The sequence below is a fragment of the Fusarium pseudograminearum genome, chromosome 1, assembly GCF_000303195.2.
Source record: "Fusarium pseudograminearum CS3096 chromosome 1, whole genome shotgun sequence".
Lineage (NCBI taxonomy): Eukaryota > Fungi > Ascomycota > Sordariomycetes > Hypocreales > Nectriaceae > Fusarium > Fusarium pseudograminearum.
In genome coordinates this window covers 5,341,786-5,366,525 of record NC_031951.1, presented here as the reverse complement: position 1 = coordinate 5,366,525, position 24,740 = coordinate 5,341,786, and the positions used below count along the sequence as shown (strand labels likewise).

Genomic DNA, 24,740 nt, shown 5'->3' with positions numbered 1-24,740 from the left:
CATAAGAGACAAAATTATTAGGACATCTTATGGCTCTTAGACTAAGCTTCTTAGACTACTTATTTTTATACCCTAAGACTTAGGAGGCCAACTTTTCTGCTACCCACTAGGGCGGGACAGAATTTCCAGGTACAACGTAGAGTAAGGAATACGGTAGATTGGGTCTCCCGCGGGCCAACGACAATCGACAGTTCTTTATCTGGCAGAACCTCTTTATGAGGCGGTCTATGACTTCTGAGTAATGGCACTCCCTTGGCAATTCCTACGTCATTAGAGGTGTGCTGTCTTGACGACTTTGTATTTTTGTAGCGTTAAGCCCGCTTAATTCTTCGCAATTGAGGTTGCCTTGAGGGAAAAGAGCAAGAAGGACAAGACAAAACGCGACGAAGCCAGCCGCAGAACCCTTGCGGTGTGAAGTGCCATGCAATGCAGTGAGGATCAGGCCTGACATGACTTGGAGCTGGATCATTCGCCCACCGATCTCGCGCGGCTTTTGCGATAGCAAGGTTCAGATCAGTTAACAGCCGCCACGTTGGATGCAGGAACTTGAGGCGCTGTAATGCAGCTGTGGCATTGCACAGCATGGCGTAGCGAGTGTTTTGGATGGGAAATGTCAAAGAACAGCATGTGTTACCACCGAGGGACCAGCCGATTGGTAGTTTGGGTTTCTTGGGGTTGTATCAGAAGATATGACGGCTGGAGTTGCATGGATATTCTTAGCTCTCTTGTCTCCTCAAAGTACCGTTGAATGATTGTCTGCAGTAATGGAGATTATCAGACGATGCTTCCAACTGCAATTGACGGGAACAAGAGCTGGTCCGTGGCCTCGGCTATGATGGGACGGAACGACAGACGCACGGTTGTTGGACAGGGATGATGGGTGCGGGCAGACCAGGCTATACTCTAGGAGGTATCGTCAAAGCGGACGACCCCACTGTCGTCAGTTCATCTCGCACTAATGACCTGCTGTCCTGCTGTTGAGATGAAGCATCTTTGATACTTAATCTCACAAGAAACGCAATAAAGCGACAGCGCAAACTTGAAGTTAATCTGTGCCTCAATCCAGGTGCATGCTCGGAGTTTAGCCGTGGGTGAGTAACACCGAATTGTGTCAGAGAATGTGCGATATGATGCCGATTGGCATTGATGCAATCCTCCTACTTGGAGAGTTGAATATGTAAACAGATCGTGCAGTTGCATTATCGTCGCATCTCTGCACATAAACTTTCAAGTATCACCCTTGTCAGGCCATGCAGCGCAGAGTCCAACGGCATCGAGACCACCATGGGCGTCTGCAGCGTCATCTCATGGGCCGCGACATACCATAACAACCCGAAGAGCGCTGCAAGTAACGCAACAGTGGTTTGTGATCGCTTAACGGCGTCGGTAGTCAAGTCACGAGAAGTGACCTCACTATGGGGCTGGCACTTGGTTAAGACCCAGCCAATAGGCATGAGAGTAACTCAACGTCACATACGACGTTAATTGTCCAGGCCTATGGGTGTAGGTAGGGCGCTGCTGATATTGTCTTAGTCGTTTTATGACAACGACGATAGCAGCAGGAATATAGAGGCTGAATATGTAGTACGTAGTTGCGTCCCCTGTCTCGACCCCCTGTCATGCTGGTGACGAACCCTTGATCGTGTTCCATTGCCCAGCTTCTACCCCAAGGGCAGGCCCGCTCGGTGCTCCGCTCATCGTCCGAGCCGGGCCGGTGTTGAAGCCTTTGGTGGTTGTGAGAGTGCTCTAGCGTCGGAGCCACAAGCTCCCTTGACTTGAAAGCTCTCCAGCTCGCCCCTGTCTCATTCCATGCAGCAGTTTGTCTCTTCTTCTCACGGGGGAAATTACCCAATGAATAACACTTGACCCAAAGGATCTTGGATTTGAACAGGGCCCTCTCTGGTTGCCACTGAGACTGCAGCTTTGACAAGAAGTGGTCCTATGTTGGATGGCAGTATAATTGCCGGTGATATTAGATGAGATGCCTGCCCACACCTCGTGGTTTTCGCAGATAGCCTGACCCTGGAGGTAGATGTTCCTGGTATGTTGATACCTCCAAAAGAGGGTGCTATGCCGGGCTAGATCTGGGCAAAGGCGGTTTGGCAGGAGTGCTCATTGGAGCTAGGAGCGAGCAGCTTGAGGATGGGAAAAGAGGCCCAGAGAGCTCCATGCGCGAAGAGATTTGCCTATTAAGACCCCTGCTTCTGTGATCATGGCGTTGTGAGACATTAGATATGGTGCTTCCTGAAATGCATCAGTCTAAGCCAGTCAGGAGCCGGTGTACTAGTATCTCGCCGATATGTCGGTTTCTTATCGGTGTCCAGTTGGGATTGATTCTTTTTCTTCATGGTGCAAGTCTTGGCGGTCCAGATCCCTTTCGATGTCTTGTATGTTGGCTGCGTCTTGACCGTGGCGGATGCTGGTGGTGATTAAATCACTAGCTCGATGTCACGGTCAAGTGATATTGGGCGTGACTGGCGCTTGGATGTCCCAAAAGGGACCGCGGTGTGCATTCTTGCCCATGCTAGCGACACCAGTGGGCTGTATTCTGGGAATGAGGTTGTGCTAGATTGGGCCTTTGGGCGGTGTTGTGATGATGCCTGATGTTCGAGATGTCGAGACTGCGAAATCGAGCATGGGGAAAGAGCTCAATGAACCCACAGCAGAGGATTGGAAGTGGATGCAGACTTCCGTAGTGTGGCGGGGGAAGGTGCAGTGCAGCTGCGGCAACAGGGCAGGTAGCTCTATAGGTCAGGTACGGTACGGTCGCAGTTGCAGTCGCAGTCGCAGTTGGAAAAAAGCAAGCAAGGAAGAGGAAGAGGAAGAGGAAGGAAGGGGTCCTTAGCAAATCCTGCGGGAATTAGGTGCCTGTTTCTCGGTAGTATTACTCTGGGATAATAGCAACGACATCATGGATGTGATTCAACTACATAGTACGACCCTCATCATGATGTTTTCATTTAGTGATTGAGCCGCAGTGGAGGTCTCATTAGACTTGTCTAGATACCTACCTACTAAGCCATTCACTACTGCAGTATTGATCCCCTGGTGAAAGAAAGTCGGGAAAATACCAATGCAATGACCATAAAACGTGGAGGAACGACGAGCGGGGGCCGAATGCCGGCCTTGTGCATTTACATGCAGATAGAGCAAAGAGCAGTCAAAGACGAAGACGCTAAAACACTGGGATCAGAAAGCAAGCGAGCACCTTGACATGTCAGTACGGAAGTAAAACCGACGGAGAAACCACCGTAGCGAGTCATTTACCAATAGATCAAACAGCAAATACCGATGAAGCATTGGTTCATTTCGTATGTATAATCCAACCTACAGCAGATACTAGGTTTCAGTCCCAACAATGCGTCCAAAACTCCAAAGGAATGCATGTGATTTAGAGATAACATGATTCAAACAGGATGCCTTTAGCCCGGAAGTTGGAAATAAAAAAAAAGGGCAGCTAAGAATTGCCGATTCTGATCGACACAGCGAATTTGCTAGTTCGTCGTTGTGTCTACTAGAACGAAGTCTATCTCCGGCCATATTGATAATCTTGACAACCCCATGTCATTCAACCGCTGCACGATGTAGCACAATTATGCACAATTATCCCAAATCTATCTAATCACAGTCAGTTTGTCTTGTTCGTCATGATCAACCACCATTCAGGGTCACTGCGATAACAAGAGTCCAGCGTTTCCGACTGAGACTTCAGTTGGCACGCGAGCATCGCCCGTTTGCGTAGAACCTCAGTTCGCCTTGCCACGATGTGCCAGCCAGCCATGTACGAGTGTACGAATATAGACAAAAACATTTTGACTTGGGGTCGTATCCTTGCAGTACAGAGGGAGGAACCTGAATCAGACTGGCTTCCATTTGGGCCTGCAGCCGTGACGCAGACGGCGTCTAGGGCGGCGGCGTGGTAGGAAAACGCCGGCCGGCTTTTGTTGTGAGGTGATGCCGTACAACATGGACAACTTCCGTTGAACCTCTGAAACGAGGCTTTTAGAGTTTCATGTAGCCTGTTGGCTATCGAAATACAACGCAAGACATGGCTAAAACTAGAGTGTTCAGGTTCCTTATCCAAGGCATGGAGCTGAAAGTGCAAAGAAAAAGCAAGCAAATGAGATAGAAAAAAAAGAACCTGCATTCACAGATGTGGATCTTATCGTAGCTGGGACAGGGGGGCAACCTGGTGTCCCCAGCGGATGGGTCTAGCCCCAGAGACACGACAAGGCCTAGCAAGCCACCGAACCCCAACGCGAGCGAATCTGATGAGTTGAGGATTCGCAGACACATGGAAAGGTGAAATGGTAAACTACCATTGGCTCCTTGTCATGATTGCTCATCCCTCCATCAATTGGTTCCTCGCTGTTGTTATCTTATCGACGCCATTCATCCATTTGCAGTTGGGACTTGAGGTGGACTTGGTGATCTTCAGGATCATGATGATCTGGACACCTTGTAACGCAAACACAACAGCCGAAGTGATGTGCTCGAGGAATTGCCTCGAAACGTCCAATGAACCATGGATCGTTCCAAGGCTTCGACAGCTGGATTGATGCATCATGACCTGGTAAGGTAAGGTACCATAAACTTAACTTTTGTCCCCAGCGAAACGCTGCTCCACCGGCACCACTGGTACAAGTACGTACGGTTTGCGCTTGGTAGGCATACGGTACGTCCGGACTTCATTTAGCACATCCTCGGGACAACATGCGCCTGTAGCGCACTGAGAAGCACAACGTTACAGTACGAATCAGGGTTATGCGATACGGACGGCTTGGGTATCTTGAAGAATCCACTTCTTCTACAGCATCACCGCCTCCCGCACTTTTGACCCGCAACAGATTGCAGGCCCTGCCTTCGAGTCTCTGGGCTGTCTCCATTGCGTCAGCTATCGACGACGGCGTAGGACCACGAGCATGGATGACGGATATATCATTTCTCGATTTGTGTTTCGAGTGTTGACAGATGCAAGGTAGTCGAGAGTGAGCATCACCACCACCATCACAATTCAGTTCAATCATACAAGGTATCTCCGAGATTATTATCGCTCGTTAGCATACTGTACATAATACTGTACAATACCCATCGAGTCGCAGTATTCCAGGGATCTGATTGAACAAACCGGGGTTTTTTTTACTCAATGTCAATCTCTGTACGGTGTCACTCTATCTGCAGAGCACACTGCAAATCGTCAAGCCCGAGGCTCTTCTGCTCTCACGGCAAGCCCAAGCGTTGCCAAGACCCTTCGGAGCAGGCCAGGAGATGCTCAATGCTGTGTTCGCTTGGCTTATTCCCTGCCGGTCAAGCGTGCCCAGAGTTTCGCTTCTGGCTAGTGGTGGTTCGACCACGAAAGATTGTATCGCATGACGAGCCCATTCGAGATGAGTTTCAAGATAACCTCATCTATGCTTTTTGGCGAACAAGGTTAACACGACAGCCGTAGCAGCGACGATCAAGACATGTAACGAAACGACATGACTGAGGAACGGATCGGGTGGGTGAACGAGCAGGGGCCGGATCCTTGAAGGCGGCCGGTCCACTCCGCAGCCCAGCAGAAGCAACATCAGCGTCACAGAAAGAGTGAGAATGGCGGTCGAGGGAGTGTCGCTAGTGTTCCCATACACCCTTGCTGTACCTGAACAGACTTGGTCTGTCGAGCAAAGACGGTGGACATGTAGGTGAGGCGATAGATAGATACCTGAAGTCAAGCGTTAGGCTGCGCATTAAAATAATCAACCAGCTACGTAGACTAGTAGGTAAATGCGCGGTTTATCAAGTTGTTGTGCTGGCAATAAAAACTTCTTTTCTGCTGGGGACAACGAAAGGAAAGCTCGGTCGGTCGGTCGGTCGGATTGAGCGAAAACGGAACGGACACATGTGTGTTGTATTCTGGTGACGCTGAACGGTGGGAGGAGATTCTTGAGCGAGGTGGAGAGGAGAGGAGAGGAGAGGAGAGGACAAGAGAGGGATGAAGGGTGTGGAATCTGCATGATCAAGGGTCGTGTGCCTAACAGATAGTAGGTCTCTCTTGACCAGGGTTGATGAGAGAGACTGAGTGCGAGAGAGCAGAAAGGGAAGCATGGCGCCATGGGTCCAAGCACAGACCTCTAGCTAGAGCCTCCAGTTCTCACACGGTAGAGACTTACCCGATCGGTACCGCTATCAATTCGAAATGTGGTTGTAGCCACTGGCCGTTCACCCTCATGGTCGCCACTACGAACCACACTCAATTCAAAGAAAATGACACGGACACTGTGCTTTTCCTACTTGCACCCACCTCCATCATCACCAACTGGGTCCTGGTCCTGGGCCTGGTCCAACACCAACTAAAAAAATCCACCCCCCCAAAAACATAAGACCTGTTCTCTCTTATTGCACCGCTCCACTTGCTTTTACTGTTTTGTCCATCCCATCCTATTTCACTATTAACTAGACTAGCCTCCATCTCAACTTTGCCTTTGCTCACCAAATCTCTCGCACCTCACTTCACTTCATCTCCTACTTGTTTTGTTTGTCCGACCCCGATTCATTGAACTCGATCTTCGCTGCCTTTTACATACGCGACAATGGTACTATAGATCGATCTGCTTTCACGTCCGTCGTGACTCCAACCTCTCAAGGCCCGCCATTGCGAGTCTCCGATCCCCTCCAGCATGTCGAGGCGACCACGGCCGCTACAACCATCTCTCCAACCATGGATTCCTCACAGTACTACCACAACAATCATCACCACAACTCACACCGCCATCACCACAAGTCACTCTCGCAGCAACAGTCGTCCGCCTCCCTCTCGTCGACGAACCGGGGCACCCCGCCGCTGCATACCTATCTCCCCTCCTCAGCCTCTATGCCTATGCCTTTAAGGACGGCAAACAGCACACCCATGTCTTCTCCAGGCCTCTTCAGCCCATCGGCCTCTCGACAAAACCTCGTCACATCCGTTTCCGAGAATAATACGCCACCCAATTATGCGCAGAGTCCACTATTGCATCCTTTGCAGATGCACAAAGTCAGAGAGTAAGCATTATAAATTGTCATGGAGATACAGTCTCATAGCACTCTGTGGCTTCATTCGTCCCGCTTCCAATCGGCTTTTCTCGCCTATGGCGGGGGAAATGGCCGTGGCGTGCACCAGCCGTTACACTTTTCAGACACTAACTGATTTGTCAATAGGACACACAAGGCGCTCATTGATTCAGATACCGCTACAGGCCGGAAACTCATCAACCAATATGAAGTGATCGAAGAAATTGGCCGCGGCATGCACGGCAAAGTCAAGCTGGCCCGGAACCTCGAGACAGGCGAAAACGTTGCCATCAAGATTATTCCACGGTTCTCCAAGAAGCGACGTCTCGGAAAGGTCACGGCAAAGTCTCCCCAAGACAAGACGAAAAAGGAGATTGCCATTTTGAAAAAGATCCGCCACCCCAACGTAGTTGCCCTCCTCGAAGTCATCGATGACCCCGAACTCAAGAAGATTTACATGGTCCTCGAACATGTAGAACTCGGAGAAGTCGTATGGCGAAAGAAGGGCCTCCCTCACATCTGTCTTTACGAACGACGACGCATAGAACGCGAGATGCGAGGCGAGCTCCCTACCCCCGAAGAGGATCGCTACGAACAGCTGCTTGAGCACCGACAGGCTGTCAAGACATTGAAGCGAGCCAAGATGGCCCAAAAGTACCCGGGCCAGATGAATTGGAGTTTCGAAAACGGTGGAGCAGACGAGCCTGGCAGCAGTCTGGGAAGTCGCATGTCCTCCATGCAAGACTTCGCCATGAGTGGTAGCCCACCGTCCCGACCTACTTCTCGACAGACATCGCGCGAGGAGTCCAGGAGACATTCCCGATCACGCTCTATCGTTTCGTCCACCCGCGCCGTGGAAGACCCCGATGAATTCATCAACTGGGAAGATGATGTGGAAACGCCCCTGGGTCTTCGATCGAACCCAACCTCTAGCACCGCTCTGGATGGTACTATGTATGGTCCCTACGTCGACGAGGGCTTCCGCGGCCGCTCCCCTAGTATGGCCGACTCAATTATTTCTCACATGTCATCCCTCGACTTCAACCCTCAACAACTTGACCCCTTCACGGACGACTTTTCTTACGTTCCATGCTTCACTTTCGACCAGGCTCGCTCAACCTTCAGGGATACAGTGCTTGGGTTGGAGTATCTTCACTACCAAGGCGTTGTTCACCGTGATATTAAGCCGGCCAATCTTCTATGGAGTAAGGAACACCGCGTCAAGATCTCTGATTTTGGCGTCTCCTACTTTGGCCGACCTATCCGTGACGGTGAATTTGACGACACTGTGTCAGAGTCCGAGGCTAAGGACTTTGATGATGATCTTGAACTCGCCAAGACAGTTGGAACACCCGCCTTCTTCGCTCCCGAGTTGTGCTACACCGACTTGGATACCGAACAGCCAAGAGTTTCCGAACAAATCGACGTTTGGTCTCTCGGTGTGACTCTTTACTGCCTGATCTATGCCCGAATTCCCTTCCTTGCTGAAGACGAGTTCCAGATGTTCCGAAAGATTGCCACCGAAGAGGTTTACATCCCCAAGCGCCGCTTGATGCCCGTTCATCCTTCCACCTCACCCGCTGCTACATCCCTTTACAAGCGACAAAACACCCACCCCTACCGTGACGACAATGATCTGGTTTATGAGGAAGTCGACAACCTCCTTATTGATCTTCTACGACAGATGCTCACCAAGAACCCGGAAAAGCGTATCCGACTTCGAGACATCAAGCGACACCCATGGGTCGTTCATGATATGGCGAACCCCATCGGCTGGCTCGATGACACTGACCCCGCTCGGCCTTCATCTGGTCGCAAGATTCAAGTTGACGAGCGGGAAATGTCTTCCGCCGTCGTCCCTCTTACCTTTCTGGAGCGTGCTCGCTCAGTCGTTAAGAAAGCTGTTGGCAAGGTAATGCACCCCCTCGTGGAAAGAAGTGATAGCAAAACGCGACATCGAGCCAACAGTAGTGCCGCTAGCTCCGCCGGCGATAGTGTCAGCATGTGCAACAATGGACCACCGACTCCTGGCCAACAATATCGTGACCACCGACGCAAGAGCCTCCGCCCAGACGACTACTTTGCAAATGCGATGCGTGATTCTGCACCCGAACATCCTCTTTCTGTCAGCACGACTGTCACCCCTCAGCCTGAATCTGTCATCTACGATCCGTTGGCCACCGTACTTCCTGAGGCTGGCGTTTCTCGTGGTCATGTCCATGCTCATAGTGAGAGTGAGTCTTACCGCGAACCCGAAAAGTCTATATCGGCAGCTTCCTTGTGGCCATTTCATCGCCACGCACACAGCCAAGGATATGCCAAGACTACATATCACTTCCTACACTTTGGCCCTACCGCCCCCATTTCTCAAACCACACCCACAACCCCAAGCTTCGCTAGTCATGCCGATTCACAGGAGGACTCAGGGGCTGAGACCATCCGTAAGACGTTTGACATGGACCCTATGGACTCGATGGATGAAAGCTCTCGATCAAAATCTGTCGACCGTGGGCTTTTCTCTACTTCCGACAAGCGTGCTGAGGCCAGGGTGGGTGTAAACACTACAGTCGTCCCCGGAAATGTTCAGATACCCTCTCGCCATGGACGACAGCCTGTCAAGTCTGTTGACATGGGCAAGATGTCGCATCAAAGACGGCTCGAAGCATCTCTACTCTCATCATCACTTGCTGGCGCGGCTGCTGGGCATCGCCATAGCCATTCAGATACTACCTATGCTACTGACGCGCATACGGTCACCAAGACGAGACCTCGATCTCTTCAGAGGATGGACAGTGCACCCATCACCAGAACGTCGCCTACTCGCTATTCAGAAGAGCTTTGCATGCGAAGATGCGACCGCCCCCATTCAGAACACATCAGCTTCTCCTGCCCACCCTCGCCTATTGAGGAGGAATGGGATCGAGATGAGCCTCTTCCTCGCGCCGAAACCATGCCCACTACCAAGTCTTCAAGCGTGGATTCTATGGAGGCTTTGGCCACCACACCTTCAACCAGTCCAAGCGAAGTCACCAGCCCCGTTTCAGCGCTGCCTTCAACTGCCAGCACGTCGGAGCGAATGCTGGCATTCCAGTCCGACCCCTCTTTGCCGGCTCTGCTCAGCGGCGCCAGCTCTGTTTCGGCCGATATGGAAGCAGAGCTTCTCTGCAGGCCAGGCATTGTCAGCGCTCACCCCCAATTGCTCGAGACTACCGATAGCTTGACGCCACCGGCGTTTGACAAGGAGCCTAATGGCTTTCCTATCAATCAGATCTATGGTAACCATTCTGCCATGGACAGCGGCTCTCTTGCTGTACATCTTGAGGGCGGTGCTCGAGACTCCATCACAAGTACCCCTGTCGCTCGACCTGTAGAGGACGAGTATGAGTACGACGATGGAAGCGATGATGAAGACATACTTGTGATGGCCCCAAAGAAGAAGCCAACACAAAGCACGCAGCGACCTGCAGCGGGCTATCCTCCAAAGAGACGCGATACCAACATCAGCATCGCAAGCACCGAAACTGCCAAGAAGGTGCCGACCTCTACATATGGTGACGAGGGGACGTCGCCCTATGAACCATGATACCCTTCCCCGTTTCGTGGCAACATTTACCAAGTTCTTTTCATTTCTCTTTTCAAATACTTTTGCCCGATGCTAAATGTGCATCGAGTCTTTTTTGTCATGGGTTGAGTTGCATTATCAGCTGTCTGGAGATATATTTTCAAGCATTAGGTCCCTGTTGTATGTACAGGGCCTGGGATCACATAAGGTGTTTTTCTTATTGTTAGACCATTGTTCAGTCCCAAAGAGGGATTTCTACTGCATTGCTGTTTATAGCATACCATAGGGTGGCACATTTGCTAAACATTTCGCACCGCGTTGTTTTGGGATGGGACGTTGCTTCTGGGCGGGATGAGAGTTGATGGATGAGGAAATGAGCATAATGATGGGTTATGAGACGGAATGACTGGAGATGATATAAGAGATGAAGGCATATATTCAACCGAGGCAGAGACCCAGAACGTACCCGTGCTGCTGGAAGCCAGTCCTGTACACGGACACATTGTTTACATACCGGAGAAAGCGAAAGAGGAGGAGCACAGAGCATTTTTCTTGTGTTTCTCATGCTGGGGTCACACACCTGGCCTGTTGGGGCGAGTCAAAATGGCTCTGGTGCATTTACATAGATATAAGGACGAAACATGTTGCTTGTCTTGTTGGACATATTCTTTCTATCGAGGATATGTGTCGAGTGTTGAGCACAAGACACCGATAATAATAGCTGCTTGAATCTGCCGAATCTTGATTGCGACGTGATCATTTGATGGTGTATTGTGATTCCTAAAGTCCAATATTGATTGGCTTTGTTACATGTGATCATGATATTGAAAGTGAAGATATATTACAGGCAGCACAGTAGATAGAAGTTTGTATTCCAATTCGAAATCCTGGATTATATTGATCCATCTCCCCTTTTAATTAAACTGAAAATTCCGATGGCTCAGCTTGCTTTCCCATACGAGCAATAAGTGCTGAAGCTACGAAACCCAAAAGACCTAGACCAAAAACCGCTACAATATTGACGACAGTGCGTATGGAGGATGAAGCCTTTTTTTCAACAATGTCATCCAAAATTTCGTCGAATCGGCTGGCCATCTGCGCCCGTCCAAACATATCCTTGACTCTCGCTTCACTTCTATCTCCCATAGACTTGATCTGATCATCACCAAGTTCCAGCGCAAGACGCACGACCTTGGCCCACTCATCCACAGCGTCCGGCGATCGCAGCCAACCTGTTTCGCCGTCCACGATCGTCTCGACAGGACCGCCCGAGTTGGCGGCAAGAACAGGTGTCCGAGCAAGCATGGCTTCGAGGGGAACGATGCCAAAATGCTCGTTTTTGGGTGTATAGAGAAGAACACGTGCGGAACGAAGAAGTGTAGCTTTGAGAGAGTTGGGGATCGAGAGGAGGAAGAGGACCGGGACAGATGTGGGCGCGGATAGGGCGGTGATGAGAGTCTTGGTAGTGAGATGCTCGAGACCGTGGGAGGAGGCGAGGGCTTCCAATTCGGCATGGTATTGGACGTTTTCAGAAACTCGAGGATCGTATCCGCCTATGCATTAATTAGTATCGCTGTAAATAATAGGACTTGTATGTAGTTTACCTGCTAGGATGAGGCGACAGCCCTTGCGCTCAGCTTCAGGAATGGCAGCGAAAGCCTTGATCGCAAGTCCAATATCCTTCTTTCTCTCAAAACGGTTGATACTCAAGATAATCTTCTCACCCTTGAAAGGAATATCCCCATCATTACCAGCATCCTCCTTCTCCTTGACCCCAGTGTCGACACAAGGATACACCACCTTGGTGTCGGTGCGCTTCTTGAGATTGGGCCACGTCTGGTTCACAACACCCTTTGTGAAACCCGAGTTCACTGCCACGGCGCTCGCGAAACCCATGGTCCATTCTTCAAGCCAATCGAACGGGCGACGATACAGGCGCTTCAGGGCAGATTCGCGACCCTGCGCAAGCAGAAGGTCGGGGAAATGGCAGTAGAAGAGGATTGGGCTGTCGGGGGCGATGTAGCGCATGAGAGGAAGGCCGGCGGATAGTTGATCAACGATAAAAGCGCGCGGATTTAGGTCGTGTAGCTCGCCGGTGAGAGCTATGTGGATGAGGAGGTGGACATGACGGAGGATGGCGCAGAGGATTGTGAGGCGGGAGAGGATGGACATGGGGATGAGCCAGTGGCCACGAACACGGACATCAAGAGTTCCTATTAACAAGATTTTATTAGCACGATTATACCATAAATTAACCAGGGAGGAATATGTACCATCACGACATTCATCAAAGCAATGCTTAGGATCGCAGTGGTTCGTAAATATCACCACGCGATGACCTCGCTCCTGAAGACCGACAGCAGCGTCTACAACAAGACGCTCTGCACCGCCGATACCAAGATCAGGGTGGAAGAAGACGATTGAGCCTTTATCTTTGGCGTCTGGAGCCATGATTGCGCTCTTGAGGTTCTGGGTTGCTATTAGGGAGGATATTTTGTCCTTTGGTGGGGGGAGTTTTTGGAGTTGAAATGAAAGCTGGAGCTAGCGTGGGGCATAGAAGAAGGAAGGTACGTGGCTGTCATGGGAAGTGGGGCCGGTCTATTCTATCATGAGGTACGTATCTTTTTTTACCCCAGATAGAAGAATCTTTAATTGTTCACATGCAAGTTGGAGGGAGAGACAGCATATAGAGACAATAGTGGATAGAACCAAAAGCAAGATGAATGAGCAGTGATATAATCCATATATTTTATAAATACTCACCGCTTAATAGTGTCAATATGTCAGGTTAGTCGTCCATCATATGATAGAAATCTCATGCCGAGATTCAATGTCAGATCCAGGGATGGGTCACTCTACCCCAACTGAGCCGAGGTCCCCACGCCTCTCTTACTTATACCCATCTATACCTGCCTACCACCTTTACTACCTCTCATCATAATCTCACCTGTATCACTCAAAAATGTCTACTCTTTTCACTCTCCCCATCGCGCAGTGCGGCGCTCATCCAGGCGGTACCCTCACCTGCACTGAACCCTCACCAAGAGTCTACCTCCTCACCCTCGTATCACCTCCCGACAACCGTCTCACAACGCCTGTCCTCAACGCCTTTCTCAACGCGCTGGACATCATCGAGTTTGGATATCCTCACGGTGTTGTAGCAACAACGTCTGGGATTCAAAAGTTCTACAGCAATGGCCTTGATCTTGAACATGCTGTTGCTACCGAGGGTTTCTGGCATTTGCTGTACAATGTCTGGAACCGCTTCTTGACTTACCCCATGCCTACAGTGGCTCTCATGAACGGCCACGCCTTTGCAGGCGGTCTCATGCTTGCTACAGCTCAAGATTACCGTCTTGCTCCCTCTCCACGCGGCTTCCTCTGTCTTAACGAGCTTATATTTGGTGCGCCTCTCAAGCCTGCCATGTCAGCTCTGTTCCGCGTCAAGTACTCCCACGCGACCTACCGCAGCCTTGTTCTTGAAGCTAAGCGCTTCTCAGGCGAGGACGCTGTAGCAGCCGGTATCGCCGACGATATCGCGCCGAAAGGTGTCGAAGACCTTCTCCGCTTCATCAAAGAGAAGGAGCTCATCGACAAGAGCAAGTCGGGCGTGTACGGCGTGCTCAAGATGGAGATGTATGCGGGTCTGGTCGAGTTCATGAAGGGCCCGTCTATGGAAGCGCATGAGCAGAGGTTTGACGATGCGCAGGCGATGGAGGGAGAGAGGAAGGAGTTTGGAAAAGTTTGGTACGAGCAGTGGTTGAAGGATGTCAAAGCAAAGCTGTAGGACATTTTTGCATTGTATATACCCAGACAAATGTAAGCATATTTAAACATGAAATATCATCAACACAATGCTATAAAATCACCGCGAGTTATGTCGAAATATCTTGTAGTGTTATCATTATTAAATTTTCAATTTTTATATGGTGTTTTCGTGGCTGCGCTTGAACGCCGCCGTTTTCTCTACCCATCTCAGAATGTGTCGTCTTAAAGCCACCACCCCTACATTATCTCTAGTTTATAAGTAAACCCCCTCATATATAACACATTCGTATATAGAAAAACAATTCATAAATCCAAATCCACTTTCCGTACACCTGCTTGCGCCAAACTCGAACGCGGGAAATCTCAAGGGGTATAACAGCCCTATTTTGTTGCTCCAATGATAAACGCCAAACCCATGCATGTACCATATGGACGCCTCGCAAGTATCTCATGATATGGTCTATACAATGAGAACAGACATAATGCTCGAGTCAATGATGGACCAGACAATGAAATCAGTGACCACCCTGACCCATGTGCGGATGTTGTTGCTCTAGCAAGCCCAGCACATCCGAAGGGAAATAATCCAACCAAGGGCCCATCATATCTGATTGCTGTAGCCCCAGAGCAGCAATATCGATATCCTGGCTGTCAAAAGTGATACCGTCCATGCTCCCCATCGAATTCACCCATGGCATGGTGTAAGGGAAGTTGTTCTGGCCGTGACCGAAGTACATGTGATTGGCTCCTGAGAGTGTAGTAGCTGGAGTTACACCGTTCTCTGCTATCGCTGTTGGGGGCGAGACGCTATATGCATCAAATCCAGTAGTGGGTTGGCTTGTGGCTGGAAACCTAGGTCCGGTGTAGAAGTCATGGCTCTCGCTGCCCTCGGGTACACCATCAAATTGAACGTGAGGTCTTGTCTGGGTACTTGTTGCCGAAAGATTCGAAGTTCGACGGGGAACAGTGGGACGCGACTGTCTCACAGCCGATATGTTAGGTTGAGGATAAGCGGGAGCAAGCATGTTTGTCGAATCTGGTAGACTTTGCCGGATAGGATCAAAGATCATGTTGCCTGGAGGCGTGCTCGGTGCTCGTTGTGGCTGCGACGTATGCGATCCAGTCTGAGCTGGCGAATCCCGATTTTGATACATGAGTGTCAGGCTCGAGTTTGGTGAATTGGCTGTTCCTGCCAGGGTCCAGGCTATAGGAGGCCCGGATAATCTTGGCGATGCCTTGTTCTCAAACTTGGGGAATGGGTTGTTCAATGCTCCGTTGCTACCTCTACGAGGTACTTTCGTACTTTCGTATTCTTCTGCCGTGTAGGTCTCACAATCCCAGATTCCCTTGGCTCTTTGGTCTAGAGCAGTGATAATATATGTAGCACCGCCCCAGTACATTTCAATCTGTTGTAGTGAATTGAAGCATTTTTGATAGTTCTGATTAGCTGCCGATGCCAGCAGGGAATGTCTTGAAGATTTTGCGTCGCGAGATTTGTTGCCCGTTGGGGCAGTGTGTTGGGCGCCAGGAGGAGAGCTGGCTCTCGAAGGTGAGCTGGACGCATTGGCACTCGACTCCATTACGAAGGCGCAAGCAGCAATGTAAATCGGCTGGCAAGTAAAAGGGTTTCCGATGAAACTCTTGGGGTCGATCAAATCTGCAAAGGACAGAATATCGCAAATTGTCTTTGCGCTGCTCATACTGAGCTCGCGACTGTCTGGTAGGAGCTGAAGCTCGGTGCGTAGCTCAGCAAAGGGCGTGAGGAGAGTTGGCTGGTGGAGAATAATGAAGAGAGCGTGGAACCAAAAGTGTAGAAGAATAAATGTGGTGCCTTGACCTGTTCCCAGATACGCCTTGAAGTTGCTCACGTTAAATTGCAAACGCCAGTCCCAGTTCTTGTAGAGTCTTGTCAACTCATGCTCCATCTCACCAAGCTTGTCCCATGTGTCCTTGGTGAGATCCTGCGCATTACGGACTTTGTTCAAGACGTCGCAGACGCGTCCATAAAGATGGATAATCTGCAGGAAAATGGGATATGGCGCCGGCCAATTCGTAGCTGGGTCGATAAAAGGTTCCGGGATTGATAGTTCCAAGTCATCGTCTCGAAATGTAACAGGTCGACCCGTTCCTGATGAGATGACACGATCGAGGACAAAGACCGCCCAGAATGTATCCATTCGCTCTTGGACGAGTTCCTTTTGCTCTTGAGGATTCAAATGACTTGATTCGCCTGCCTTTGCCTCCGAGTCTTCATCAACAGGCTGACGCCCCCAGTTCTGGGAGTATAATGCATCTTTTTCGCCATGGTACTGTACGCCAACTTCCTTTTGCAAGCCCAAGTCAACAGCCATACGAATAGCCAGGCCGAGGTACATCCAAAGTGCGCTGTCTTGACCCGCTCCAAAGCCTTCGTATGCCATCAGCAGACAAGCTTGCACAGCACCAACAGTTGGACATGGGAATGTATCAACAGTGGCTTGTCGAGCTCTTTGCGCGAACACTAAGCCCCGTTCCATTCTTGGCATCTTGTCGTTTCCGTTAGTGAGGGACGGAGAATCGGAGAACCTTGCTGATAAAGCGCATATCGAGTCGACGAGTATAGGCTCAACCCGCTTTTCCTTGACCATGCGCAAAAACTTGGTTTGTCGAAGAAATGGGTAACTGGAACCCATCTGCGTAAAGAAAGTGTTGATGAGACTGATGATCAAGGGGTGAACTGGGGCCGGGTCGTTCGGGTCGTAAGTGGGCAGTTCCTCGGCGATCGCCTCACTAACAACTGAGCTGCTTCCCTGTGGTCCGCTATGTATTGATAGAGGCGACGTCCCAGCCATGGAACCAGCCGTTGAGCGCCGGCGATCGCGCACAGATACCACCATTTGCTTGAATCCAGGAACAATAGCAGTTGGACCAAAGTATCGGAAATACGGGACGCGATGTCGCTCGGATTTGCGCACAGCTGTAGGAGAGGGCGTATTCTGCGCGGGGACTGACGAGTGGTGATGGCTGTTGTGCGAGGGCGCACTGGGTGTATCTGTCGTGTCGTGCTTTGAGTCCATCATGTTTGCGAGCGACATTGTAGCCTCCAAAGCCACATGGGGAGTGGGTGCGTCGGGTGTGCGCTGGACCTGCACAGGACCCTTCTCAACTTTGATTTCTTCATCGTGGTAGTTGTGATGTTCGTGTTCGTCGTGGTCGTGACCAGTCCTATCCAGTGGCAGCCTCTCAATTTCTTCTCTCTTTATTTCCTCGGGGTATCCCAGACATCGGTGACCGTTCTTGGTGCAGGTGGAGCAAACGGGTCGTTCGCCGGCGCACCTCGTCTTGCGCTTCCGACAGGTCAAACACCTGAACCGCAAAGGAGTTAGCACCTCACAACTGGCTTGATAGTGATGATTCAGGATCCGCAGGCAACACGAGAGTCGTGTTGGCTACTTCAAGTAGATTGTAGATCTGGAGTCGTGCGACTAGTGCTGTGTCACAGCCAGGGACAAGTACAGTAGACCGGGAAAACACTTACGCAGCATTTATTCGACGCCGCTTGGAAGGTGGTTGTCCTTGATTGTGAACGAAGCGAATCGGACGCGGCGGCGGTGGCGGCGGAACCGAGTCCGATGTGTTGGTCTGGGTGCTCATGGCTAAAACATGGTGATGCTTCCTTCAGAGTTGCGGAAGTGGGCGCAGAAGCGGATGGCGAGATTGAACGTCTAGTCTAGGAGCTTGGCGCAAGGTTGGACAACAGAGGACAGAGATATAAACATGCGAAGGACGATGACGAACGAGCAACAAGCTGACCAGCGGGGTTCGGCGTCTTTCTGGGCCTGGTGCAGAGTGTGGCTTGTTTGTGTTGGGCGAATGCTGTATGCAGCAGGTGGCGAGGTGGTTGATGCAACCTCGGGGAATAGGCTGCAAGGGATGCTATGCGACAAGAGAGATTGCGATCTTGTTTGGTTCGTAAGCTCCGAGGAAAAGAGTTTAGAAGAAAAAAAGGGTTGAAGCGAGGATGCTACTGCTACTTTCGACTAAAGCGCTAAGGGTAGACGGGAGGGAGTGCATCAACGGCCTAGTGGCATGTTCAGGATTGGTCGTGTGAAGAGAACCAGGAACATGAAACCAACAGTGACAGTTCCTTAGGCTGAGAGGTAGTAAGCAGGGATTTCGGATTGGGCTCTCAGGAGAGTAGGAATAGGGATGGAGAGACGATAGGCGAGAGTCGCAATGTTTGGGACGTTGAGAGAGAGATGACGAAGGGAAGTGAGGAATTATTAGAGATTACTTAAAAGAGAATAGATTGAGAATTTGAGGGGGGAAAGTAAAAGGGTTGTGGGTTGAAGTTGGCTTCCTTCTGCTCAGCCAAGAAGAAAGTGGACGACGAGCAACGGAGTCAGGTCTGGGGATGGAGATGGTGGTGTTTAGGCAAGTGGGGTAAAGATGCTGCTCATGTGGAGAGAGGAAGAACTCGAGAGCTCAAGTGACCAAGCTATCCGTATAAGAGATGATAATTAGAAGCTATGGCACGTACCAAGAGACGCACATACACAGATTACTTAGTAGTATACTCGTGCTGTGGTAGAAATAGAAATAAAAAGACGTTGCGTGTCTCATTAAAGTAAAGACCAATACAATCAACCAAAAAGTCAACAAAACCGGGCACAACCAAAGAGGAACGAAACATCGTCACATTTATGATCCATCCCAGTGGCAATGTTTATTAGCCTTGATCCCTCTCCTCTTTTCTCTCCCTCTCACTCGCCTTTTCCTAACAATTCATCTCATCCAATCCTCCTCCACCATCAACTCATCCTTCTTTACCTTTTTCCAAAACTTCCTTTCCCCCCTTTCATTAGCCGTTGCAAAGCAATGCAAAAGCCAAACGTTACGGCCCGCCAACCGCCTCGTTCAGCCCCCTTATTAGTCTAGGTTGTCGGGATTGTCGTAGATCAAGTGACCAACAGGATTGCGATACCCTTGTCTAGTTACTTGAAGCTTCTCTGTTAACATGATGCATCTCGCACATAAAACACCGAAATGCATACAGGCTGCCACACAGACATTTTCAATGTGGTGATTTTAGGCCATCTTCACTTTGTCGCGCATCATAGGTTTGATATCAACCAACACAATGTGACAAATACGTCACAGTTTCTAGAAACATTATGTATCGATTGTTTCATCTTTTAGAGGCTGAAGCGTACCCCACGGCGCTAGACAGTTGTCAATCCCATGATCCAGCCAGACAGTCACCCTGCAACTACCAAGGTAACCACACAAGCCGAATGGACATTGGAAGCCGAGTGAACCGGAGTAACGGGCTTTGATTAGAATGCGGGGGAGCGATTTATAGTGATAACTTTACTAATTGACCTTCCATTCATCCATTCCAATTGTTCTTCCTCGTGTAAGAATGCCTTATTCCAAGCTTCACCAACCTGTGGCTCAACGTCAAACATCCCATGTCTATGCAGATCATTATGCACCGCCTGCCTCATCACCATTATAGGAAATGGACCCTTCGATCTGTCGAATATCAGTGGCGAGTCGTGTTAAGATCCACTAAACAAACACTGCGCCAATGGCCAAGCTATCTGAGATAGAGTGTTCAGGGTGAATTCAATATTCATTCATCAAGACAACTCCAGCGCTTCATATATACATAAAGTTAATATAGTTAATCACGCCTTCAAATAGGTAGTCAGACCCAAAAACAATTTGCAGATTACCAACCTCAACAAATCAACGCCGGGCAGTGCTCCTGACCTTCCTGAATAATGCATTACCGCTCCGCTTCCCATCGCTTTTCAACTCCTTAGATGTTTTCAGCTGTATAATTGCTGAATGGGTATCGCCAATCCGCTGCCGTCATTCCAGTCATGCGCCTTCTTCTTCTTCTTCTTCTCGTTATCCAAAAACGATAGTCACGCCCATATCTGCACTGACTCTTCGCCAGAGATCACCTCCACTTCTAACACCCATCATCATTGCCTCCTCTTGTTGTTGCATCATGTCAGTCTTGTCGGCTCTCCTCCAAACTTCCTGAACAATAGTCCATGCACGGTCAATATTTGTCATGCCTTGCCGGCGGTTGATGGCAATGAATGTCTGGCGTGCCAGGTCGCGATCAGAAAGAGTAGTTGCCTCGCAAGCCGCAACAAATAATGGCCAGAGAAGGGCGCTCATGGGACCGGTATTGCTGACAGTTCCAACACAATGACTAAGACTGATGTGCGCATGACGTTGTACAAGTGGATGTCGGCGTGGGTAGCTATATATGGTGCGGTAAAGATAGACGAAAGCAGAATGGCGGTAGGACAAGGCGTTGCTGAGAATACTTTGTAGTCGGCTCCTTTCAGTCGACTGTTCAGGACTCAGTTCCTCAGGATTCTGATTCAGGACAGAATTTTCGGGGAGCACAGGGTGCCAATCTTCCAGAGCGGTTTCGATGGCTGTTGCTGACGTCTCAAATTCCGTTCTGAGGACTGCCACCTTTGAAACCTCTGCGTTCGCAACTGCAACGTCAAGTTGGTCTTTCAGGGCTAAAAGGTTAGAGAGTCGGTGGATAATAGGCCATAGAGAAGTGGCCATGCCAAGCAGAGTATCAACGCTATTGAGGGGAGATGTAGCACCACCAGAGTCGAGAGGAGGAAATGGTGCCAGGTAGTTGGTGCCTGGAGCACTAGAAAGAGGAGCAGTACCGAAAGACAGCGCTGCGATCACATCATAAAATCGGAATGCCTATACGGGGTCAGTGATTGCTCGTGAAAAATCCAATAGGTACTCACCCGCTCTAAAAAGACGCCTGTTGGGTCGGTGGCTGTCCCATTGTTGCTCATGATAGTCATCGCACCCTTGAGATGACCATCGACAATATTGGATCGACCTTTTTGAACCAACTAGTATAATGTCAGATAAGTTGCGATGGAGAAAGTTGCGTTCATTTACTCACCACTTCATAATACACCAGAAGCATAATGGCAGCCAGCAGTTCATTTCGATTCGCGCTTGGCCCCTTCTGAATTAACCGTGCGAGACCTTGAATGGCCTTGTTATGGAAGAAAACGCTCTTCTCGGCGTTCTCAACCCCGCGATATTCGAGATGAGCGCTTGCAAGGGCATAGACAGCATTGCTAACAGGCTGGCTCTCGTGGCACAGGGGAAGAACGAGTTGCTGGAAAGGGTTTCCGCCCTCTTCCCGGAACACGATGAGATGGGATAGAACATTGCAGAAATGGTCCACAAGGGCGCGTCGGTTGGTGCGCTCAGAGAATTCTGAAAACATCGGGGAGCAAAACTCGAGTCGAGGAGATGGCGTTGGAACGGGTGCAATCATAGCGAGAGATGGCGAGGCGTTTGCAAACGCAGGCGCATAGGTACCGGCATAAGTTGTCGTGGGGATGTTAATGCTAATCGACTCCCGGCGAACAATTTCTTCCACATCCTCCTCTTCGTTCTCAATATGTTCCACGAGGAACTTTGGTTCATCGAACGGTGGCAATTGAAACTCGACTGAATCAAGAGGAGAAATCAACGGGAGGTCCGTAGGGCTCCAGTCGAAGGAGTTGACTCTGTGTTTGCTTGCAGTACGGTTGACAAGAGATGTGTTGAGTGTTGGTGCCTCTGTACTGGCGGGGGCTTCATCGGAGTCTTCGTCGGCTGATCTATCGTTCGCATCGTCGTTCCATTCTGATGAGATCTGGGCATCTAAAGTCTGAGTCGCCCTGTCTGAACCGGAAGAGGAATTGGTATCGAAAGGTGAGCAGGGAGCAATCGAGTCACGCTTGCGCCTCTGGCGAGGTCGGACAGGCTCATACACGCACTCCTGGCCACGTTCCTGGCATCGAGCGCATGCAGGTCGAATTTCGTCACATTTCTTTTTCTACAGAAAACGAGTCAGTATGATACCAACGGCATGCTTTGGATGAACTGTGTACCTTTTCCTTGCTGCAATGCGGTGTTAGTCAATGTATTGAGACAGGGATAGGTTGTTCCATAGACTTACCAATAGCTACATCCTGTGCGACAGCAAACAACCTCGAGGTCAGCCATCCATAATAAAACGCCATAGGTGTAACAGAATGTTTCTAGAACAAACAGAATTCGACGTACCTGCGCGCGAGCGCTTCTTAGGGACCTTTGGTGGTGCAAGTCTGGTATACAGCAACATCGCGACAGCTATATATGGTGGCGAATATAGATGATCAAAGGATCACAACGTAAATCATGCGGTTTCCATCTACCGGGGATAATGCTGATGCTGCATGCGCCTTGAGGATGGCGATAAAGTGGTACGAGTATTGCAGTCGTGTCACAATCCCAACGCAAGAGATTTCTGATATAATATTTGATATGCCGAAGAAAGCAGTTGTCGAAGAAGTGAAACAGTATCGATATCGAATAGATGATCTGCGTCAGTGTGGGGAGGAAGAGGGGAAATAATGTCCACAAGAAGCCGAGGATCTGGGGGAAAGAATTGATTGCGGAGGTGGAAGGGTCAATAGCGATATTTGATTCAAGTTGAAAAATGACGATAATGGTTGTGAACAAGAGTCAAGGTCAAGAATCAAGATCAGGGTCAAGAGGGGGGGAGACGAGAGAGAAAAGAGCTGGCAAGGGAACAAAAATTGATGCCTCGTGCGTCCCCGGGGCGTCATGGTTCGGTCTATCACTACCAGCAGCAGAAGGACCTTACCTTAGTCCATGCCTTGTCAGTCTAATTCTGTCACTACACACCATCGTGATCTTTGAGCATCCACGACTTTTCCATGGATCCCTGGCCCATGCCGAGACACTTTCCCAACTCTGGACGTTACCTTTGCTAGCTTGCGGGGTTACGGGCGCTACAGTTGACTTGGAACAGGCCTAGAAATGCAACTTTCGCCTACCGAGAGAGTGATGGGGATAGTAGGGATAGGGATGGGGATGGGATGGCAGATGGGCCCATGGGATGGATGAGTACAGGGGCCTGTCCGAGTCCATTGAAAATTTGACTACCTACTGGAGCATGAGCAATTCGTGTTTGTCATGAACTACTCTTGTGCTTACTGATTCTTGTCAAGTCTTACACTCCAACATTGGCGTTCTTAGCAGTTCAAAACTCCTACCGCTAGCAGGTAATTCTTTATAACGGTTTATAGTGGATGAGGAGTCCGGGGGAATAGGAGCCGAGGAATTCCTACTGTGCTTATATGCCATCTGGTCCCCCATAAAACAGTGTCGGCACAGTGTGACTCGGGGTAACACAGCTTGGGCAAGTCCACCCCCGCTCCCCGAGTTAGCAGGTGACTGACTGATTTTCCTTGACCCTCCTGTCAAGCGGCGCCACCTAAAACTCGCCTTGCAGAGTTCTAGAATCTACGGAATAGAGGAGAACGGCTTCAATGACACCCTCACCATCTGCATTCGACGATTCAAACTCAAACTCCTCGTGTCCCTGCAGCCTCACACAGGATTCTCAAGGCGGCAAACTCCTGGCCCTGGCATTCTTTTTCCCCGGTGGGCTGGAAAATCCGGGGTAATGAGACTGCCAATGCCAATCCAGCGCATTTAGACTTGCAACATCTGCCACTAGATTCCGATGGTGACGGGCAACTCGCTCTGACAGGTGCGGCAAACAGAAAACCTGGCTAATTCATTAAGCCATTGCCCGCCCCTCGCGTGCTTTGCCGGACGCCGCAACCCCTTCCCGCTTCCTCCATTCAATGCCATGGTCGTATCGGTCAGAGATCTTCGTCCTTTTTGACAATGGAATTCTCATGGAGATCAAGCAAAGGATCAGCATCCCCGCATGCACGCGTGGTTCGATGGCAGAATAGGAAATACTGGGTTGAATCCGGCCATTCGCCTACACAGCTATCCAGGAACAGCAAACTCGATGGATGGGTAAAATAGAGTTCAGAGACCCTGAATCATGCCCATTGATCGACAGTGCTCCAAAACTAGGGATAAAGAGCAATCCAATGTTACAACGGTTGGGCGTACAGATACGACACTACATGTTCGTATCCTGCCGTCGATGATTTATTTTAATATCAGTGGAACCGAATGACAATGAACAAAGCTCCAACTGCAGCGACCGATCGTGAAGCACAAGTCTTCGACCACGAGACCGCAAAAGCTTTGGTCCAGCTTGTGGCACTTACTAAACCACCGGCATGCGGCTAACGTTGCAGAACCCTTGAGAACCTAACGGTTCTTGGCAGGCCACAGGTAGGTTACAGCTCCCCTTGAAGCTACAGCTGCATGGAGCCACAGCTGTCGAACATCCATGCAGTATTTGGGAGGTCAACCCTCAGGGTATCAGAAAAATTGGCTGCTAGAAGCATAAGAGACAAAATTATTAGATCAGCTTATGCTACTTAGATTATGCTCTTTAGGCTATTTATTT

General features: G+C 50.0%; 5 protein-coding genes across 5 annotated transcripts, besides 3 other annotated features; 2 read left to right on the top strand and 3 right to left on the bottom strand.

Moving 5' to 3' along the window:
• The first annotated feature begins 5,837 nt into the window (after window positions 1-5,837).
• Window positions 5,838-5,857: a microsatellite.
• A 79-nt stretch (window positions 5,858-5,936) lies between these two features.
• Window positions 5,937-5,973: a microsatellite.
• A 727-nt stretch (window positions 5,974-6,700) lies between these two features.
• FPSE_09749 (uncharacterized protein) lies at window positions 6,701-10,615 on the top strand (the record flags this gene model as incomplete). The annotated part of the gene is made up of 2 exons (XM_009262866.1): window positions 6,701-7,023; window positions 7,180-10,615. The coding sequence occupies 2 exons, from the start codon at window positions 6,701-6,703 to the stop codon at window positions 10,613-10,615; spliced, it is 3,759 nt and encodes a 1,252-aa protein (XP_009261141.1).
• Window positions 10,616-11,512: 897 nt separating this feature from the next.
• Window positions 11,513-13,045, bottom strand: FPSE_09750 (uncharacterized protein; the record flags this gene model as incomplete). Its single annotated transcript, XM_009262867.1, has 3 exons — window positions 11,513-12,147; window positions 12,199-12,807; window positions 12,868-13,045. 3 exons carry the CDS (start codon window positions 13,043-13,045, stop codon window positions 11,513-11,515), a joined length of 1,422 nt encoding a protein of 473 aa, XP_009261142.1.
• A 511-nt stretch (window positions 13,046-13,556) lies between these two features.
• FPSE_09751 (uncharacterized protein) lies at window positions 13,557-14,381 on the top strand (the record flags this gene model as incomplete). Its single annotated transcript, XM_009262868.1, has 1 exon — window positions 13,557-14,381. One exon carries the CDS (start codon window positions 13,557-13,559, stop codon window positions 14,379-14,381), a length of 825 nt encoding a protein of 274 aa, XP_009261143.1.
• Window positions 14,382-14,877: 496 nt separating this feature from the next.
• On the bottom strand, window positions 14,878-17,995 carry FPSE_09752 (uncharacterized protein; the record flags this gene model as incomplete). The annotated part of the gene is made up of 2 exons (XM_009262869.1): window positions 14,878-17,707; window positions 17,880-17,995. 2 exons carry the CDS (start codon window positions 17,993-17,995, stop codon window positions 14,878-14,880), a joined length of 2,946 nt encoding a protein of 981 aa, XP_009261144.1.
• Window positions 17,996-20,235: 2,240 nt separating this feature from the next.
• Window positions 20,236-20,255: a microsatellite.
• Window positions 20,256-20,257: 2 nt separating this feature from the next.
• Window positions 20,258-22,402, bottom strand: FPSE_09753 (uncharacterized protein; the record flags this gene model as incomplete). Its single annotated transcript, XM_009262870.1, has 5 exons — window positions 20,258-21,091; window positions 21,139-21,249; window positions 21,303-22,232; window positions 22,288-22,297; window positions 22,356-22,402. The coding sequence occupies 5 exons, from the start codon at window positions 22,400-22,402 to the stop codon at window positions 20,258-20,260; spliced, it is 1,932 nt and encodes a 643-aa protein (XP_009261145.1).
• Between the last annotated feature and the right edge of the window lie 2,338 nt (window positions 22,403-24,740).